The sequence below is a fragment of the Chlorocebus sabaeus genome, chromosome 17, assembly GCF_047675955.1.
Source record: "Chlorocebus sabaeus isolate Y175 chromosome 17, mChlSab1.0.hap1, whole genome shotgun sequence".
Taxonomy (NCBI): Eukaryota; Metazoa; Chordata; class Mammalia; order Primates; family Cercopithecidae; genus Chlorocebus; species Chlorocebus sabaeus.
Window position 1 is genome coordinate 31,878,382 of NC_132920.1, and position 15,917 is coordinate 31,894,298.

Sequence of the window (15,917 nt, forward strand, 5' to 3'; positions counted from 1 at the left end):
TGAAGAAAGATACTGTTTCTTTAGGCCAGCCAGAACGAGAGACTAGGAAAGATCCGAAACACAGAGCAGGAGTCCACAGGGGAACCTGCCCTGCCTCAATAAAAATACAGTGTCCTTGCTGTAAGAAGACTCTCAGATTCTACCCAAGGATCGTTCATGAGAACAAACCACTTCAGAGAGGCCCTACAAAACAGATTAGAGGGAAGACAGAGGGGCCCAAGGGAGATGGTCTCTCTTCTCAAGTAGGAACACGCCAGCCTCAGACAGACACAGCAGGAAGGGGCCTGAGAGGCTGACAGAGGCAGGATGGGTGCAAGGCAGGGGTGGAAGGGAGGGACCAGCCCGGGCTGCACCAGTGGGAGTGGCTCCACCCTTCCCACTTCAGAGCCATGGGGAGCCAGGGCTCTGGCGGGATGCCCTTGGTGCAGGTTCCCTACACAGTCCTGCTGCTGCCGCTGGGAACAAGCCGCCAAGACCCGGGGGCCCGGAGCTTCTTCCTTTGGGTGAGTATCAGTACAACAAGAGGTCCCAGGGGAAGTCTCTCCATAGACCTGCCCTTTATGTTTCCATTCAATTTGAGGGCCCACAGTGTTCCCACCTGCCTCCCCTTGCCCTCCAGGTCCTCAGTGGCCAGTCTGGGTTCACACTCAGTGACCACACAGTGAACCCAACCAAGGGTGGAGAGAAAGGGCCATAACCCAGAGCCCTGCTGTGGCACAAGAGTCAGCCTCTGTGCTTGCCTTTCCCAGCTGCGGAGGATGCAGGCTCTGGAGAGAGAACAGGATGCCCTGTGGCAGGGGCTGGAGCTGCTACAGCATGGCCAGGCCTGGTTTGAAGACCGTCTGAAGGAGGCACAGCAACAGCAGCTGCATCTAGGGGCCCTTGGTGAGGTATGGGGGCTGCCCCTCTGTGTGAATGGGGGGAGGGCCAGGGAGGGAGGAACAGGGAATGTGTAGACACAGCCTGAGACCACTCTGGAGAGGGGAGAGTTAATGGTCAGGGATCATGAATTGGAGGCAGCATCGTAGTGACAGGATGCCACCAAGTGTTAAGTTGGTGTTCATTGTTGGGGCTGGAGGAAGCTGGTCTGCATTCCATTCAGAGGGATTTGGATCACTCCATGGAGATGAGGGCGTGGCCGGATCATTCCAATGGGGCAGGGATGGACAGGGAGGCTCCATGAAGAGTAGGGAAAGGGGGTGTTGTGCTATTTGAGGGGATGGAGGAACTGACCTGCTAAAGAGATGGAAGTGAAGAGTACTGGATTTTCCCACCTGCCTGGGAGGGTACTGGGATGAGGGAATCCGGATGAGAGGGATGGCCTGTGGTGACAGGAATAGAGTGGCAGATGGACCTCAGGTTTTCACCATGTTGTCAGCCTCCAACTCCTCCTCTAGAATTTTCTAACAGATTTACACTCAGAGCCTGGTGGCCCCCCGTTAGCCCAGATTCAAAAGGTGAACATCTGTTTGCAGAATCTGATTCATGAGAAGGTGAGTTTATTGTTTCAGTTTAGACTTTTGGGAAGCTGGACTAGTGAGGGGAGTTGTTGGGGTCAGTGCTGGCTTAACAGAAAACACAGTGAATTTCCCCTCCAGTTCTCCCCAAGTCCACTGAACAAGGCTAGTTCCTGCACCACCCAGGATTCAAAGGAAAGAAGAAGGAAGCAGAACTTGTGGCGGCAACAGGTAAACTTCAAGAGAGAGGGCAGGAGCCCCACCCTACAGGGCTGGGAGGAGCCAAGAGGCCCCATCTGTTTCTCCTCTCCTCCAGGAGTTGTCAAGGCAGCAGAAAGGAGTCACCCAGCCAAAGGAGGAGATGGCTCAGCGGGGCTGCACCAACGGGCCAAGAGGCCCTACCCGTGTCTAAACCCTCCTCTCACTCCCCTAAGCCTGGTGAAACAGTCAGAAGCCCCAGGCTCCTTTTTCTGTTTCTTAACAGCTAAAAAATGGCTCCAGGTAGTGAGTCAATGAAGTTCAGACATCTTGGTGTAATGTTTCTCCTCTGCTCCTGAAAACTTCACCTTCTTGGTGTCTCACGTCCTCATTCTCCCCTATATGACGTGCAAAAATGATCTTTCTTTGAAATCCCTCTGGGGAGAAGACATGTTTATTGAAACTGTCCTTCAGCCTTAAATACAAAAATAAAACCAAAGCTGCTCCAGAAAGCAACTTTCTCCAAAAATGTCTTTGGTTTGTTTCTCATAGGGTTAGGAAAAGTGCATTGTGGGAAAATCCATTGCCCTCTATCCCAGTCTTACAGGGTTTTTTGTTTTGTTTTGTTTTGTTTCTGTGATAGTGTTTTACTGTTGCTCAGGCTGTAGTGCAGTGGTGCGACCATAGCTCACTGCAGCCTCAACCTCCTGGGCTCAAGTGATCCTCCTGCCTCAGCCTCCCAGAGTGCTGGGATTACAGGCATGAGCCACCGCGCCCAGCCCCAGTCTTGAAGTTTTTAAGAAAGGAAAGGGATGTGCTGGAGAAAGAAAACCTTCATTGGCAGGGTGTGGTGGCTCACGCCTGTAATCCCAGCACTTTGGGAGGCCGAGGCAGTTGGATCACCTGAGGTCAGGAGTTCGAGACCAGCCTTGCCAACATAGTGAAACCCTGTCTCTACTAAAAATACAAAAAATTAGCCGGGCATGGTGGTGGGCACCTGTGATCCCAGCTACTTGGGAGGCTGAGTCAGGAGAACTGCTTGAACCTGGGAGGCGGAGGTTGCAGTGAGCCGAGATCGTGCCACTGCACTCCAGCCTGGGCAACAAGAGCAAAACTCGGTCTCAAAAAAAAGAAAAAGAAAACCTTCATCCCAGCTAGGAGAGGCAAGGTCCTAAGACCTATGTGACAAATGTGTTCCGGGTCTTCTTACCAATGGGGCAGGTTGAAAATAGTGCTGGAGCCCTCTAGAGTCTGTTGTGTCACCAGGAGGCCAGGCCTCGCAGAAGAAGCAACCCTCCAACTGTGCCCCACCAGGGGCTGCCCGCCAACCCTGCCCCAGCCCTGCCTTGAGTCACCAGTGTGAAGGGGGAAAAGGCAGGGGTGGCGGTGGTGAGGGTTGGGTCAGATGAGCCGGTAGGGGTGGCGAGCTGGTCCTGCGGGGAAGAGGAAGAGAATGACAGGGTGTGCTAGAGTGTACTCAAATTAAACCTACACCACCCTCCCCCTGCCTTGCCTACCCTGTGATGGAAAGTAGCGGTGCCTCACCTGCGGGGCTGGGGCCAATACCAGGAGCCGGAGGAAAGCATGAGTCGGGGGCACTGGGCTGTCTTCTCGTCCCGCTGCAGTCACAGTCACCATCACCACGGAATCCGAGGCCGCTGAGTCTGGGACCTCCAGCCACAGGCGGCCCCAGACCGACTCATTCAGTTCCAGGTGAGCCCTGGAGAGACGATACAGGCGTCGCTAAAGCCCCTGGCTGTCCAGAGCCTAGAGTCAGGGGACGCCCGCAGGGCCACGTGAGGTGAGAGGAGGATTCTGAGAGCCAATCGGAAGGGGCCAGGGGCGGGGCTTGGGATAAGCACGGGCCAGACAAGATGCCAGAGGGAGATGGAGGGTTCAGGGGCCTCACCTGGAGAGGTTGGAGGTGAGGGAGAAGCTGGGGTTGACAGAAGTCCTAAGGTCAAGATCCTGAGGGCCCGAGAAGCTGGCGACGCGCACACTGAGCGAGACCTTGCTGCCCGGGGCCAAGAAACCCGAGGGCGCACTAAGCTGCAGAGAAGGGCTCGTCAGGGAAGGGGCCGCTCCAACTCTTTCCAGCCCCAGCCGCACTTTTCCCCTAGTGTCTCACCTCCAGGAGGACAGGGACTACAGTGCTAGGCTGAGGGGCAGCCCTGTGCAGGCGCCGCCCCGCTCCGTCCTGGCCAATCAGCTCCAGGGAGAAGGGTCTAGGGGTGGACAGCAGCGTGGGCGGCAGCGAGGCTGCGAGGAGACCTCGCTCCGGAGGTCCCACGGGCTCCAAAGGCACCCGGCCTAGTTCGGCACCGTCTGGGACCCCTCGAAGGATGACGTGGGAGAAATGCGGCTGAGGATCCCCAGGATTCGCTTGGGAACCCAACCCTGTCACTTCTACCAGCAGCTGGGTCTGGAGACCTGGGACAGGGGCGAGGAGGGGAGAACATTGTGAGATTCGGAGACACAGGGAGAAAAGAATTAATGGCCTTCAAAATAAGGGTTCCCTCTGGGGAGTATGGATGGGAAAATAGGTTACCTTCAAGGGGTATCGATGGGGAGCATCAGGAGGGAGTTCTGGGGTGCTGGAAATGTCCTATATCCTGAACTGGGCGTATTATATGAAATCCATCAAACTGTACACTTTAGTGCACATTATGTAAATTATAACTCAATATAAAAGTTATGCATATGCATAGATGTATGTATAGATATATACGTTATATATATACACACACATATATACACACACACATATATATATATAACTGGGGGTTTGGCCGGGCGCGGTGGCTCACGCCTGTAATCCCAGCGCTTTGGGAGGCCGAGGTGGGCGGATCACGAAGTCAAGAGATGGAGACCATCCTGGCTAACACAGCGAAACCCCATCTCTACTAAAAATACAAAACATTAGCCGGGCGTGTTGGCGGGTGCCTGTAGTCCCAGCTACTCAGGAGGCTGAGGCAGGAGAATGGCATGAACCTGGGAGGTGGAGCTTGCAGTGAGCCAAGATCACATCACTGCACTCCAGCCTGGGTGGCGAGCGGGAAAAAATAAATAAATAAATAACTGGGGGTTAGGTGGGTGGGGACTCAGGGAACAGATGTACCTGCAACTGGCTGAGTCAGGGGGTAGAGGCCAGGGTGGGGTCCATCCTCCATGGGGATCCCAAAGTGGAAGAGGAAGTCCAGGGAGGTCTGGGCTGGGAAAAGGCAAAGGCAGTCAGAGCCCTTCCTGAAAGGAATGTGACTGATCGTGTTCTCCGAGGCCTGCAGTCTCTCCTTTCCTTTCCCAGGAACACCTCCCTCCTTACCTTGCACTCTCACCCCGGGGGTGTCCTCAGCTGTGACCTGAATCTCCCAGGTTCCTGTCTGTGGAGGGTCATGCATGGTCACCATCCAGAACTGCCCAAAGCGGTGAGTGTGACCTAGAGGACCCGTGCCTTCCTTCTGGTCCTGGGAGACCCCTGGGGTCAGGGAAGAAATGAAACACTGGCTCTCCTTGAGTACATCCCCTCGACTGTCTATTCCCCAGTCGCCATTCTTCCCTCTGCCTTCAGACGTACCTGCAGGGTTCTTGATCCAGAAGCTGCTGATGTCCCCGTGGATCCGGACTGTGATCTTCTGGAGCAGCCCATCCACGCTGAACACAAGTGGCCGCCCAGGCACCACAAAAGGAGGGTCCAGGGGAAGAGTCACCTTGAGGGATCAGCAGGACCAGAAAATGGGGGAGAAGATGAAGTATGGGATGAGGAACAAAGAAGATAGGGGAGATAGGAAGAAACCATGTCATTGGGCCGGGTGCGGTGGCTCACGCCTGTAATCCCAGCACTTTGGGAGGCTGAGGCAGGCGAATCACAAGGTCAGGAGTTCGAGACCAGCCTGGCTAACATAGTGAAACTACGTCTCTACTAAAAAATACAAAAAAAAAAAAAAAAAAAAAAAAAATTAGCCAGGTGTGGTGGTGGGTGCCTATAATCTCAGCTACTTGGGAGGCTGGGGCAGGAGAATTGCTTGAACCCAGGAGGCGGAGGTTGCAGTGAGCCAAGATCGCACCATTGCACTCCAGCCCGGGTGACAGTGCAAGACTCTGTCTTAAAAAAAAAAAAAAGAAAAAAACCACGTCACACAGAGAGAAAGGGGTACAGTGAGAGAGGGGCACAGGGCCAGGGATGAAGTTATTATGGTCAGGGACAAAATTGGAGGCAAGGGATTCGGGATGAGACAATCACATCTTGTGCCCCATTAAAAGATGATGGCTCATGTCTGTAATCCCAGCACCTGGGAGACCAAGACAGGAGGATCACTTGAGGCCAGGGGTTCAAGACCAGCCTAGTCAATAAAGCAAGACTCTGACTCTGCAAAATACAAGCCACCTCCCCAGAAAGATGGTAGGACTTCCTGTGGTAAAGCCGAAGGCAGAATACTGGAAGCCAAGCGGGGAGGGGTTTACTGATATAAAAGGACAATACAGGCCAGGCGCAGTGCCTCAAGCCTATAATTCCAGCACTGTGGGAGGCCAAGGTGGGCAGATCACTTGAGGTCAGGAGTTCGAGACCAACCTGGCCAAAAAACTGGTGAAACCCTGGCTCTACTTTAAAAATACAAAAATTAGCCGGGCCTGGTGGTGGGTGCCTTAACTCCAGGTACTCGGGAGGCTGAGGCAGGAGAATCCCTTGAACCTGGGAGGCAGAGCTTGCAGTGAGCCGAGATCGCGCCACTGCACTCCAGCCTGGGTGACAGTGAGACTCCATCTCAAAAAAAAAGAAATGGCTAGCCATGGATCTGAGAGGCAGAGAAACTTCCATTCCTGCCCCGTGACTGGAAGAACAACACAGCAGTGAGAGTGATTCCCCTTTCTCCTATAAGAAGAGAGGTGCTGCCGGGCGCGGTGGCTCAAGCCTGTAATCCCAGCACTCTGGGAGGCCGAGGCGGGCGGATCACGAGGTCAGGAGATCGAGACCATCCTGGCGAACACGGTGAAACCCCGTCTCTACTAAAAAAATACAAAAAACTAGCCGGGTGAGGTGGCGGGCGCCTGTAGTCCCAGCTACTCGGGTGGCTGAGGCAGGAGAATGGCGTAAACCTGGGAGGCGGAGCTTGCAGTGAGCTGAGATCCGGCCACTGCACTCCAGCCCGGGCGACAGAGCGAGACTCCATCTCAAAAAAAAAAAAAAAAAAAAGAAGAGAGGTGCAGCCTGACCACCCTTCAGTTCCTAAGTGAGGGCCCTGGCCCCCACTTGCTCACCAGGGCAGCCATGCTGTCCCCAACAATGGCTGCCACGTCTCCAATGTGCTGGTCTTTGGTGAAGATCACTTCTCCTCCTGAGGCCAGGGCCACTGCTTTGTATGGCTCAAAACGCAGAGGGGACAAGATCTCACGCCGAGCTCGGCCCTGAACCCTTGATGTGTCTTCAGTCACCAGGAATGTTACCTGTGGCCAGAAGAGAGCTTGGTGGTTGGGGTATCCAAGTGCCATCCACTATTATGAAGGAGAATCCCTGTACTCAAGCTTTCTCCAGAGCTGATGGTTCGTGATAAGGTCCCTGCCTGCCTTCTGGCTGCTAGATGGTGTCTCCCAATGACAACCCCCTGCCTTCAGTTAGTACTTGGCCACCCCCTTGTCACAGTGGATTTTTGGTGACTAGATCCCCAGTTCTTCGCATTGTTTACTGGACAGGTTCAAATAAAAATTCTGCATTATTAAGGGTGGGGTCTCCTACGTGTATCATTAAAGGTATCAGGAAAGGTTTCGTTCATTGTCTGCTTCTCCCATGTGCCAAGGCTTGTCGGGCCACCATAGTGTGGTGCAACCCTCGTGATGAGATTGTCATCACAGGGTCTCTCACATCCCTGGGAGGCTAACACTGGGTCTCTCACCAGCTCTGCTCACCCGGCAGCGCCGTTCTTGAGTCAGGGATTCCACCCGGTTGGTGAGAAAGGCATCCTTGGGGGAGGCATCCGTGAAGACAAAGATGTCTGAGAGTGGAGGTGTGTGCAGCAGGGCCAGCTGGCAGGGAAGACAACGACCAGTGTTAACAATGGCAGCAGGAGGGGAATGGGTAGAGCCAAGGAGGATGAAGCAGAAGGGAATATGACCCAGTAATCCTGGAGTGAAGCTAGTGGATCTAGGTTCTGAAGGTAGCGGGGAGCCCCAGGAGGGATCTAGCTCCCCCTGGTGGCGGGGTCAGGAAATGCGGTGGGGATAAGAAGGGAAGAGGAGAGGGGCCAGACCTGCAGGGCTGACAGGCACATCTCAGGTTCGTCTCCACCCCCCAAGGCATGGATCTCATTAAGCTGTTGCCAGAAGCTGTCAGGGTCACTGGTTGTAAAGACAGGGCCAAACCCTGGGAAGGGGAAAGGAGGTTAAGATAAGTGAGGAAAGAGCTCCCCTCATTCCTACCCAGAGCCACTTCCCCAGTTGAGGGTCCCTGTGTGCTTCTGGAGTGGACAAGTAGTGAAACAACAATACTCCATTATAAGACTCATACTTGGCCGGGCGCAGTGGCTCACACCTGTTAATCCTAGCACTTTGGGAAGCCAAGGCAGGTGGATCACGAGGTCAAGAGATCAAGACCATCCTGGCCAAAATGGTGAAACCTCGTCTCTACTAAAAAATACAAAAGTTAGCTGGGTGTGGTGGCATGTGCCTGTAGTCCCAGCTACTGGGGAGGCTGAGGCAGGAGAATCACTTGAACCCAGGAGGCGGAGGTTGCAGTGAGCCAAGATCGTGCCACTGCACTCCAGTCTGGTGACAGAGCGAGACTTCGTCTCAAAAAAAAAAAAAAAAGAGTCACACTTGTCAGGGCAGGGCAGGGCGGGGCAGGGCAGGGCAGACCTAGGTGTCCCTGGTGAGAAGGTGGGCCTCCACTCCCTTAAAAAAATGGTGGCATTTCCTGTAGGCCTTTATTGGGAACATGCACATATATTTAAAAAAAAAAAAAAAAAAAAAAAAAAAAACTGGTCACGCCTATAATCCCAGCACTTTGAGAGGCTGAAGTGGGAGGATCACTTGAGCCCAGGAGCTCAAAATCAGTCTGGGTAACATAGTGAGACCCCATCTCTACCAAAAAAATACAAAAATTAGCCAGATATGGTGGTGCTTGTCTGTAGTCCCAGCTACTCATGAGGCTGAGGCAGGAGGATCACTTGAATCAAGGCTGCAGTGAGCCATGATCGTATCATTGCACTCCAGCCTGGGTGACAGAGTGAGACTCCAAAAAAAAAACAAAAACAAAAAAAAGGAAAAAACACACTGAGTTTCCTCATAAGAAAAGAGACAGAATAGCACTTACCTCAGAGGCTTATTGGGAGGACTAAACGAGTTGATTTTGCACATTTTAAGATAGTGCTTTGACACATAAGTGCTAAGTTCTTAATTATACCTTTATTTATATCTTCATCAAACATAATAATTCTCTATTAAATGCCGGCCACTGTAGGATGTATGCAGACAAATAAGACTCAAACTTAGGCAACTCTCACCCAGTAGGCATTTTATTTGATCATCATTTCAACTCTGGGAGTTAGGCAGGATGAGGGAGGTGTCAGGCCTCTGAGCCCAAGCTAAGCCATCATATCCCCTGTGACCTGCACTTATACATCCAGGTAGCCTGAAGCAACTGAAGATCCACAAAAGAAGTGAAAATAGCCTTAACTGATGTCATTCCACCATTGTGATTTGTTCTTGCCCCACCCTAACTGATACATAACTGATACCCACTTTATGGATGATGAAATCCAGGCAAAGAAAGTTGCCGGGCGCGGTGGCTCACGCCTGTAATCCCAGCACTTTGGGAGGCCGAGGCGGGCGGATCACAAGGTCAGGAGATCGAGACCATGGTGAAACCCCGTCTCTACTAAAAAATAGAAAAAAATTAGCCGGGCGCAGTGGCGGGCGCCTGTAGTCCCAGCTACTCGGGAGGCTGAGGCAGGAGAATGGCGTGAACCCGGGAGGCGGAGCTTGCAGTGAGCCGAGATTGCGCCACTGCACTCCAGCCTGGGCGACAGAGCGAGACTCCGTCTCAAAAAAAAAAAAAGAAAGTTTACATGACCAGCCTAAAGACACATAGTCAGACTAAAGCCAGAGAGTCTAACTTCCAATCAATGGGAAAGGAATACAATGTAGCTAGCTATCTCAGATGCTTCCCAGAAGCCTGGCCCCACTAGCCCCATCTTCATCCCCATCTCTGTCTATAGGAAATGGAGAGAATTGAAAATGGCGGCCGGGCGCGGTGGCTCACGCCTGTAATCCCAGCACTTTGGGAAGCCAAAGCGGGTAGATCACGAGGTCAGGAGATTGAGACCATCCTGGCTAACACAGTGAAACCCCATCTCTATTAAAAATACAAAAAAAAAATTAGCCAGGCATGGTGGCGGGCGCCTGTAGTCCCAGCTACTCAGGAGGCTGAGGCAGGAGAATGGCGGGAACCCGGGAGGTGAAGCTTGTAGTGAGCCCAGGTCTTGCACTGCATTCCAGCCTGGGCAACAGAGCAAGACTCCATCTCAAAAAAAAAAAAAAGAAAGAAAGAAAGAAAAAGAAGGCCGGGCGCGGTGGCTCACGCCTGTAATCCCAGCACTTTGGGAGGCCGAGGCGGGCGGATCACAAGGTCAGGAGATCGAGACCATGGTGAAACCCCGTCTCTACTAAAAAATAGAAAAAAATTAGCCGGGCGCAGTGGCGGGCGCCTGTAGTCCTAGCTACTCGGGAGGCTGAGGCAGGAGAATGGCGTGAACCCGGGAGGCGGAGCTTGCAGTGAGCCGAGATTGCGCCACTGCACTCCAGCCTGGGCGACAGAGCGAGACTCCGTCTCAAAAAAAAAAAAAAAAAAAAAAAAAGAAAAAGAAAAAAAAGAAAACGGCTTATTAGCATGAAAGGCTAAGAAAGCAGAGGCCACGTGCCAAAGTACGAATCATGCATTAAACTAATGGAAAGTGCTGTCATTTTAGAAATAGTGGGAGACAAGGCTGCTAGTTATCTTTGTTTTTTTTGTTTTTTTTTTTTAGAGACAGGGCCTCACTGCGTCACCCAGGCTGCCCTGGAGTGCAGTAGTGCCATCACAGCTCACTGCAGCCTCAATCTCCTGGGCTCAAGTGATCCTCCTGCCTCAGCTTCCCAAGTAGCTGGGACTATAGGCATGCGCCACCACTCCCACACATGATTTTTATTAATTTTTTTGTGGAGACCTGAATCTCTCTGTGTTGCCCAGGTTGGTCTTGAACTTCTGGGTTCAAACGATCCTCCCACCTCTGCCTCCCAAAGTGCTGGGATTACAGTTGTGAGCCACCCCACCCAGGTTGCTGCTAATTTTCTGTATGCACACCATAGAGGCTCACTCAGGACTACAGGAAGTGCCACCACGAGCCCACTTCCTCACCACAGGCCTCTATCCCTTACCTTTTTTTCTTTTCTTTTCTTTTCTTTTTTTCTGAGACGGAGTTTTTTGCTCTTGTTGCCCAGGCTGGAGTGCAAAGTTGCGATCTCAGTTCACCGCAACCTCCGCCTCCCGGGTTCAAGTGATTCTCCTCCCTCAGCCTCCCGAGTAGCTGGGATTACAGGCGTGCACCACCACGCCCGGCTAATTTTGTATTTTTAGTAGAGACGGGGTTTCTCCATGTTGGTCAGGCTGGTCTCAAACTCCCAACCTCAGGTGATCCACCTGCCTCAGCCTCCCAAAGTGCTGGGATTACAGGCGTGAGCCACCGTGCCCAGTCTATCCCTTACCTTGAATTTTCCTCCCCTCTACTGTCCTAGCCAGACCACACTTACCTGGGTCATGAAAAGGCACCAGGACATAGTGGATAGGCTCCATGGGGCTGCCCCTCCGCTGCTCCACAATGTGGCGAGCCTGGATTTTGGCAGCGTTGATCTCCTCACCCATGCTGCCCGTGGTGTCCAGGACAAAGCTCAGGCTGGAGGCTGGGGTGATGTCCAGCAGCCTGGGGAGCAAGCCAGAGACACAGTGAAGGGTCTGCACGTTGGTCTCCAGCGTCTGGTTTCTCAGTTCCTGCAGGAATGCCTACCCATGAGTGGGTCCATCCCCAGGAGGCCACTCACCTGGAGAAATCCCTGTCTCCCAGGCGGCTTCGCAGAAGGCCGAAGGCCTGGATGGAGGCTAGAAGGGCCAGTTTTGCAGCCTGGAGGTGCAGCATGTGGTGAGGGGAGAAGCTTGGGGATGTGCTGTCCTTGTTGATGCCTCCCCTCGGTGGCTGGGAGCTGCTCAGGTCAAAATGGCCCCCGTGGCTACATTTCCCTGGGTTGAGGAAAGGGATCTGGAGAGTGGAGGTCAAAAACCCACTGCCTCCTAAGAAAATGAGGCCCTTTCAGACCTGGCCTGACCCTCTCACCCCTCAGCAAGGGTTCAGCAAGAAATGATGATGGGGGTGGGCGCAGTGGCTCACGCCTGGAATCCCAGCACTTTGGGAGGCTGAGGCAGGCAGATCATCTGAGATCAGGAGCTCGAGACCAGCCTGGCCAACATGGTGAAACTCTGTCTCTACTAAAACTATAAACATTAGACAAGTGTGGTGGTGCATGCTTGTAATCCCAACTACTTAGGAGACTGAGGAAGGAGAATAGCTTAATCCCAAGAGGCGGAGGTTGCAGTGAACTGAGATCGTGCCACTGCACTCCAGCCTGGGCGGCAGAGCGAGACTCAGTCTCAAATAAATAAATAAATGATGACTGGGGGTGGTGGCTCACACCAGTAATCCCAGCACTTTGGGAGGCCAAGGCGGGCGGATCACCTGAAGTCAGGAGTTTGAGACCAGCCTGGCCAACATGATGAAACCCCGTCTCTACTAAAAATACAAAATTAGCCAGGCGTGGTGACGCATGCCTGTAATCCCAGCTACTCGGGAGGCTGAGGCAGGAGAATCACTTCAACCCGGGAGGCAGAGGTTGCGGTGAGCCGAGATCGCGCCACTGCACTCCAGCCTGGGCAACAAGAGCAAAACTCTGTCTCAAAAAAAAAAAAACAGGATGATGCTTTGTGGAGGGAAATTCTGGAGTAAATCTTAGGGTGCTGTACTCAATCAGCACAGCACATGGTGGATCCCCTGATCCCTCCAGCCAGTCCCCCCAAGCTGCCTATGACAAGGGAGAAATCCTATCAGTGGAGGAAGAAGTTGCTCCCCTACCTCAACCCCACCACAGCCTCCTCAGGGGACTTTCCTCCACCCACCCTGTTCCCAGCATCCTCTCCTCCTAGGAGGAGATGCCATAGCAAAGGCATACGGGCCTACAGGACAGAGATCCTGTAAGGGAGTGACTTTCTCCCCTTACTTCTGGGGAACTTTCTTGTCTGGTACCTGGAGGTTTCGGGGGATGAGTTCCAAAGTAGCCAGAGGTGAGGAGTGTGAAGCCCAGCCAATTCCCAGGGCAGCTCAACGCCTCACAATCAGAGCAGGTAGGATCAGCCACTGGGAAGAGAGGGCAGGACTAGAACCCAAGATTCTGCCACCCCCAGCCTTTATCCCCACACACCCAAACCTCTTCACCTTTTCCTCCCAGCTGGAATGAAGTGAAAGCCCAGAAGTTCCCTAGCAAGGCTTTCTGAACTAAAACCTAGGATCATGGGCCCGCAGTGAGCCTGAATGTTTGAAACTGGGGCCGTGCTAGAAAACACAGCACAGGCTGGGTGCGGTGGCTCACGCCTGTAATCCCAGCACTTTAGAAGACAGAGGCGGGCAGATTGCTTGAGTCTAGGAGTTTGAGACCAGCCTGTGCCACATAGTGAGACCTCATCTCTAAAAAATAAATACACAAATAAATAATAAGAAAAAAACCCAAACAGTACGTGTAGGGACCAATCCTATGGGGATTGTGCCCTCTGTGAGTTGTGGACAGGAGGCAGCTTCCAGGCGAGAGGATGAGGGAGCTGTGGGAGAAGGCCCCGTGTGAGTCAGTGCGGGGAGGAAGCCACGCTTAAGTTCTGGAGACCTGGTCCTAGCTGTTTTTCCCTGTGTGACCTTGGGGAAGCTGCTTAACTGAGCCAGGCATTGCTTGGACTGGGGGACTTCAGTCCTTGTGGAGATTAAGTAACATCACACCCTCTGGGACCTCAGAATGTGACACAGTGGCTGGGTGGACTGAGGTAGCCCTGTGGACTCCCGCCTCACCGACAGGGTCACAGCCGTACCTTGCGCCAGGTTCTGGAGCTCCTGTCTTGGCCAGAGGAGGTGAGGGTGTGGCTGCTGCTCACCCAGCTCCACCCAGTTGCTATGACTGTAGAAATCCTGGTCCAGAGGACAGGAGAAGGGGAATGAGGCACTAGTCTGACCTTTCTCACCATCCCCAGCACTAATATGCCACTCCTTTGAGTTCCTCACCTGGAAAGTCCCCTCCTACTCCCACTATTCCCACCAGACACCCCAAGTCCCCTCCACCGCCCCCTCTCCATGCTCAGAGCAGAGCTTTGCCCGGGTGGAAACTGTCCCAGCATCTCTTCCCAGCTCAGAGTCTAACCCAAGGCCTCTCTGTGCCTGCAGGTCCTGCAGCATGTGCTGCTCCCTCAGCTCTCTGACCTCACAGCCTTCCTCTCTCACCCTCACTTCTCTCCAGCCACAGTGCTCTCCTTGCTGTTCCTACAGGAAGCACTGCCAGCTTGGAGGTGGGGAACTGGGACACAACCTCGGGGCACCACGTGCCAGTGCCCACCCCTTCCAGAGTGGAGAAGGCATGATCAAGAAGGCACCATAGGATGCTCTCTATCCCGGACATGAAGACCCCTCTGACCATCAACCCAACCCTGTTCTCACCTGCAGGGCATGAAGTGCAGCCCCGAGGCGCTGGCGAGCCAGGGTGTGGTCAAGGGCTCTGGTTGCCACCAGGGTCTCCCGCAGAGCCCCTACCAGTTGCGTGCGTCCCTGATCCAGTCGCTCAGCATCAAAGTGCAGGTCGGGGTCATTCCTGGAAGTCGGCAGGAAGTCCTGGGCCGCATTGGCACGAGACACCTCACCTAAGGCTGCTCGGAACCGCCGAGAAGGAGAACCAGGTCCAAAGTAGGCGGCAAAGAGGTCATCAGCAAGGAGTGTTCGACCCTGGGGAGAATAGTGGAGGACGGGGCTCCAGGGAGGCCCCTTGGATTGACTGTTGCCCACCTTATCTCAGCAACTGACACTCAAGGCTGGGTATGAGGGTCCTGAGCCCCACAAAGGAGGGGGACTCCTAATTTCAGGACCAAGACTACTGGGGATTATTGCTGCAGGGGTGGGGCCATGGGTGTCTCTTCTCTTGGCAACCAGAGCCCTCACGGAGTAGAGGCCCCATGGAATTGGGGACTCTGGCAGGGGTGTGACAGGACCCTGGGATGCTCACCAGGAAGTCCTCAAGACGAAGAGGGGGGCGGCCTGGGGGTGGCCGCTCCAGGAAGAGCTGCAGGGTGACGTTGAGTGCTGCCTCCTCAGTTAGGTCTTGGTGGGTGATGGAGCCAGGGGCAGCCAGCAGGCTCCAGATGTTGGGGAAGAAGGCAGATGTGGGGGGCAGCAGCAGCTGCAGCAGAAGCAACACTGAGGGGCCCGGGTGGGACTGGGGCACTTCCGTGGGGAGCATGGCTGAGACATGGACCTGGGAGACAGAAGGCTCTCAAGGGAGGAGGAAGCAGCTGCGATTCCAGGGCAGGCTGGCTCTGCGGGTCTCCATGGGCACCTGCTTTACCTCAAAACCTGCGTCTGCTGCAGCCTGGCTTCCCCGCCCTCTCTGTCACCCAGACAACCTGAGGGCCTCATCGGACCATTAGGGTCATACACAGCTGCCAGGAGAGGGGTCCAGGGTTCCTCCCCCAGGCCCCCCTCCCCAGTCCCTGGCTGAGTTCCCAGCCCTGCTGCAGAAACACTCCCCATGCACAGGAAGCCTGAGTCCTCTCAGGCCCTCCCCTACCTGGTTGCTGGGTCTCCTAGGAAGGGCTGGCCCGGGCACAACGTCACAGGGCACTTAGGTCAGAGTTATAATTAACCGAGGCCCAGTAGAGGGGGAGGAAGGCCCCCACAGGGTGGGGGAGGACAGGCAACCCCCCTGGCCCCTTTGCTCATGCCTGCCCAAGGCCACAGGCAGCAGCCCATGCCAGGGCGGGCCTCCCTTGGCCGCAGTGCGGAGGTGAATGAAAGCTGGGGAGGAGGAAGGGAGTGAGCAGCGTGACTCAGGCCTGGCACAGTGCCAGGGACAGACCCAGACAGACCCGCCCCTCTGCCCTCCAGAACCAGGGCCTCACTCTCACCCTGCAACCCCCAGGGATTCAGGCACCCAGCCCCTCTG

At 54.2% G+C, this 15,917-nt stretch overlaps 2 protein-coding genes across 3 annotated transcripts; one reads left to right on the forward strand and one right to left on the reverse strand.

Moving 5' to 3' along the window:
• Positions 1 to 121: 121 nt before the first annotated feature.
• On the forward strand, positions 122 to 2,184 carry SAPCD1 (suppressor APC domain containing 1). The gene is made up of 5 exons (XM_007973102.3): positions 122 to 503; positions 750 to 890; positions 1,398 to 1,493; positions 1,599 to 1,688; positions 1,774 to 2,184. Exons 1-5 carry the CDS (start codon positions 390 to 392, stop codon positions 1,867 to 1,869), a joined length of 537 nt encoding a protein of 178 aa, XP_007971293.2. The 5' UTR covers positions 122 to 389; the 3' UTR covers positions 1,870 to 2,184.
• Positions 2,092 to 15,839, reverse strand: VWA7 (von Willebrand factor A domain containing 7). Of its 2 annotated transcripts, XM_007973083.3 has the most exons (17): positions 15,543 to 15,839; positions 14,982 to 15,230; positions 14,423 to 14,704; positions 13,804 to 13,900; positions 12,974 to 13,084; positions 11,721 to 11,916; positions 11,433 to 11,602; positions 7,898 to 8,010; positions 7,557 to 7,673; positions 6,912 to 7,097; positions 5,230 to 5,362; positions 4,978 to 5,130; positions 4,774 to 4,866; positions 3,784 to 4,085; positions 3,565 to 3,704; positions 3,201 to 3,375; positions 2,092 to 3,088 (listed from the first exon to the last, which is right to left on the reverse strand). In XM_007973083.3, exons 2-17 carry the CDS (start codon positions 15,213 to 15,215, stop codon positions 2,915 to 2,917), a joined length of 2,676 nt encoding a protein of 891 aa, XP_007971274.1. In that variant the 5' UTR covers positions 15,216 to 15,230; positions 15,543 to 15,839; the 3' UTR covers positions 2,092 to 2,914. The 2 variants fall into 2 exon arrangements, with proteins under 2 accessions (XP_007971274.1, XP_037861857.1); XM_038005929.2 differs by lacking the exon at positions 15,543 to 15,839 and having other exon boundaries at positions 14,982 to 15,516.
• Positions 15,840 to 15,917: the final 78 nt, after the last annotated feature.

Excerpts from the sequence above, each read along its gene's own strand:
- SAPCD1 (XM_007973102.3), top strand. The coding sequence starts at position 390 with ATGGGGAGCCAGGGCTCTGGCGGGATGCCCTTGGTGCAGGTTCCCTAC. Across the intron at positions 504-749 it reads CCCGGAGCTTCTTCCTTTGG|CTGCGGAGGATGCAGGCTCT; the intron begins GTGAGTATCAGT and ends TGCCTTTCCCAG. Across the intron at positions 1,494-1,598 it reads AGAATCTGATTCATGAGAAG|TTCTCCCCAAGTCCACTGAA; the intron begins GTGAGTTTATTG and ends TTTCCCCTCCAG.
- VWA7 (XM_007973083.3), bottom strand. The coding sequence starts at position 15,215 with ATGCTCCCCACGGAAGTGCCCCAGTCCCACCCGGGCCCCTCAGTGTTG. Across the intron at positions 13,901-14,422 it reads CTGCACTTCATGCCCTGCAG|GATTTCTACAGTCATAGCAA; the intron begins GTGAGAACAGGG and ends CCTCTGGACCAG. Across the intron at positions 5,131-5,229 it reads CTGGATCAAGAACCCTGCAG|GGGTCTCCCAGGACCAGAAG; the intron begins GTACGTCTGAAG and ends CCCTGACCCCAG.